Consider the following 3,204-nt stretch of genomic DNA (forward strand, 5'->3'; position numbering starts at 1 on the left):
ATGCACAGGCCAGCTTGAGCCCTTGAGCCCACAGATTTACTCTGTGGTTGTCAGGGACACAGTCTGGACTGTCCATGACCCCAACAGTGGAGGGGGTAAGGTGTCACCATGGTAAGCTCCTCTGGCCAGAGCCACCCAGGCCTTCTCCACTGAGCACAACTCCATTGAATCTCGGCTGCTTTTCAGATGAGGTGTGTGAGAGAGAAGGGTTGGAGCCCAGGGAGCTGGGAGGAAGGGTGGGAGCTCTTGGAGGACCTCCTAGAAGGCAGGGAGGCCACGGAGAGAGGATACAGTACTCAAGGATTGGGCACAGGGCCCATGGAGACCTGAAGTCTGATCCTGAACTCAGGACGTCGCTCCCTGAAGTTCAAGATTTCTGCCTACCTACTTCTGGTTCCCATAGGCAGAGGCCTAGCCCCACNGTGGGCTGCCTCCAAGTTAGGAGTGCCCAGTAAAGAAAATGACCACAGTAAAATATGCTTATATACAAGTGTTATGTATGTATGAGGGAGGGTCCTAACTCACTTAGAACCAATCTGTGGCCAGGATGGTGAGGGAGGCACTTTTGTGAGGCTGAGGCAGAATAGTTGAGAGTTCAAGGCTAGCCAGGGCTACACAGGAAGACCCTGTCTCAAAAAAGCAAAATAAAGAGATAGATGATAGACATGCAGATAGCTAGATAGATAGTAGATAGATACATGATTGATAGATCTTAGAGACAGGTAAATAGATAGCAGATATAAATAGGTTGATATATGGTATGATAGAAGTTGGAGACAGACAGATACAGATAGGTGGATACCTAAGGATACATAATAGATGATAGATAGACACGCTATGAATAGGCGATTGAGACAGACAGGTAGACAGAGCTATACATAGGTAGGTAGAAAGGTGGACTACGGACAGATAGGATGATAGATTTTTATGCTTTTTTGACTCTGCAACCCTCTCTGTTCTCTTCTCCAGGGAGTCGTACAGGACCCGCAGTTAGTTTAGAATGTATGAGTCACCTTATCAGTGCAGGCTGTGAGAGATGAGTGGCTTTGGATGCTTTCTCTTTGCCCCAAGCAGTGATGGGGTGAGGCCAAAGGGGTCCCCTCTTCTGAAACAGGTAGAGACCTGCTTTCTGTCTCCTCTTCTCTGACTAATGATAAACATCTGAATGTCATCGCACCTGTATCCTCATCTGGGCTCTTCTAGGGCATAGGCTGGGGAGGGTCCCGAGGCCCCATCCCCTGACCCGGGCTGTCTTACTCACTGGGTGGGCTGGCAGGTGTCCCGTGGGTACTGAGGGTGAGGCACCGATCCTGCTAGTCAGGCAAGATGCTGGCAGGAGGGCGGGGCTAGGGGTGGAGCTTCTAGAACAAAGGAGAATGAGGAACCCTGGGGGCCCAGGTTGGGCATCAAAAAGGCCCCTGCAGAAGAAGCAGAACACAGCCTGCCTCCGTGCCCAGCAGCCAGCCAGACACTTTGTACCGGCTCCCTTCAACTTGTCCAGGCAGGGCAAGAACACGGCCCAGCCGACAGAGCCCTCGCTCTCCAGCGTGATTGCGCCCACACTCTTCTGTGCGTTTCTTTACTTGACTTGTGTCACTGCTGAACTTCCAGAGGTGAGCAGAAGGATGGCCACCAGCGGAGTCAGAAGCAAGGAAGGACGCCGGGAGCATGCCTTCGTCCCATTACCTTTCACTGGTACTAACATAGTTCCCAGCCTTTGGCTGCACCGCTTTGAAGTCATTTGTGACCTCAACCATTGGGATCATGCCACCCAACAGAGGTTCCTGAGAGAGTCGCTCAAGGGAGATGCGCTGGATGTCTTCAATGGACTCAGTTCCCAGGCCCAGGGCGATTTCAGTTTTGTGAAGCAAGCCCTCCTGAGGGCCTTTGGGGCCCCTGGGGAGGCCTTCAATGAGCCTGAAGAGATTTTGTTTGCCAACAGCATGGGTAAGGGCTACTACCTTAAAGGGAAGGTTGGCCATGTGCCTGTGAGATTCCTGGTGGACTCTGGGGCTCAGGTGTCTGTGGTTCACCCCGCCTTATGGGAGGAGGTCACTGATGGTGACCTGGATACTCTTCGTCCTTTTAACAATGTGGTCAAAGTGGCCAATGGGGCAGAGATGAAGATCTTGGGTGTGTGGGACACAGAAATTAGCCTGGGCAAGACAAAGCTGAAGGCCGAGTTTCTGGTGGCCAATGCAAGTGCAGAAGAGGCTATTATCGGCACAGACGTCCTGCAGGACCACAATGCCGTGCTGGACTTCGAACACCGCACCTGCACCCTGAAGGGGAAGAAGTTCCGCTTGCTTCCTGTCGGGAGCTCCTTGGAGGACGAGTTTGACCTGGAGCTCATTGAGGGAGAGGAGGAGTCTTCTGCACCCGAGGGCTCCCACTAAGAAACCCCATTTCTTGTTCCCAGCATTGGTAGGGGGACTTTGTGTTGGGGGGAAGCAGATGTGGGGGGGTATCATTAGGCCTAGCCAGCCTTTACACCTGTTCTCGGTTTCCCTCCTTGTCTTGCCTTCGTTTGGGGAGGGAGGCCAGGTTGGTGGCCTAAAGCAGTGTCCCCAAGGTCTGCAAAGACTTCCAAGGCTGGCAGGAGCTTCTGAGGAAGCCAGGAATGTCTATCTTGAGAGAGGGCTGGGGACCCTTTTAGATCCCCTGAAGTATGGCTCAGTCACTTTCACGTCCCCAAGCCTGCTGAGCTGAGCCTGGTCTTGGCTAAGACCCTCACAATCCAGATCCTTGGAGGAGACTGGCAGCTGCTCTGGAAGTCCTCCCCCTGAGTCCTCCCACCTGCACAAGGATGCTCCCTCCTGTCCTGTCACTTGCCTTGAATCTCATGGAGCCTGTATCAATAATTCAATTATTTCAAAACACCAATAAAGATCTGTTCATGGAAAAAAAAATGTCATGTGCTCGGTAGTTGTGACAGAGTTGGAAGGGAGAGGAAAACACTGAATCCTCGAATGCTTGGCCCGGGGAGGCAAAAGAAAGCAAGCAGTTCAGTGGGGTCTTGGGTTTTCTAAGGTGAACTCAGCTGCAGCTATCTGAACTTCTAACCCTCTCATCCTTCTAANGCCTTCTGATTCTGCTGTTTCAATCTACAATATTAGCATTCGAATTGTCCCTTATGCTCAAATGTGACCAAGGCTATCTTGTGAGGTGTTTGGCTTGGCGATCAAGACGCTCCTGCCAAACAAA

The 3,204-nt window shown here is 51.9% G+C and overlaps 1 protein-coding gene across 1 annotated transcript; it reads left to right on the forward strand.

Annotated features, from left to right (window-relative positions):
* Positions 1–1,376: 1,376 nt before the first annotated feature.
* Positions 1,377–2,909, forward strand: Asprv1 (aspartic peptidase retroviral like 1). The gene has a single exon (XM_021165851.1). The coding sequence runs from the start codon at positions 1,377–1,379 to the stop codon at positions 2,394–2,396; it is 1,020 nt and encodes a 339-aa protein (XP_021021510.1). The 3' UTR covers positions 2,397–2,909.
* The last annotated feature ends 295 nt before the right edge of the window (positions 2,910–3,204 follow it).

This window comes from Mus caroli, chromosome 6 (assembly GCF_900094665.2).
Source record: "Mus caroli chromosome 6, CAROLI_EIJ_v1.1, whole genome shotgun sequence".
Classification (NCBI taxonomy): domain Eukaryota; kingdom Metazoa; phylum Chordata; class Mammalia; order Rodentia; family Muridae; genus Mus; species Mus caroli.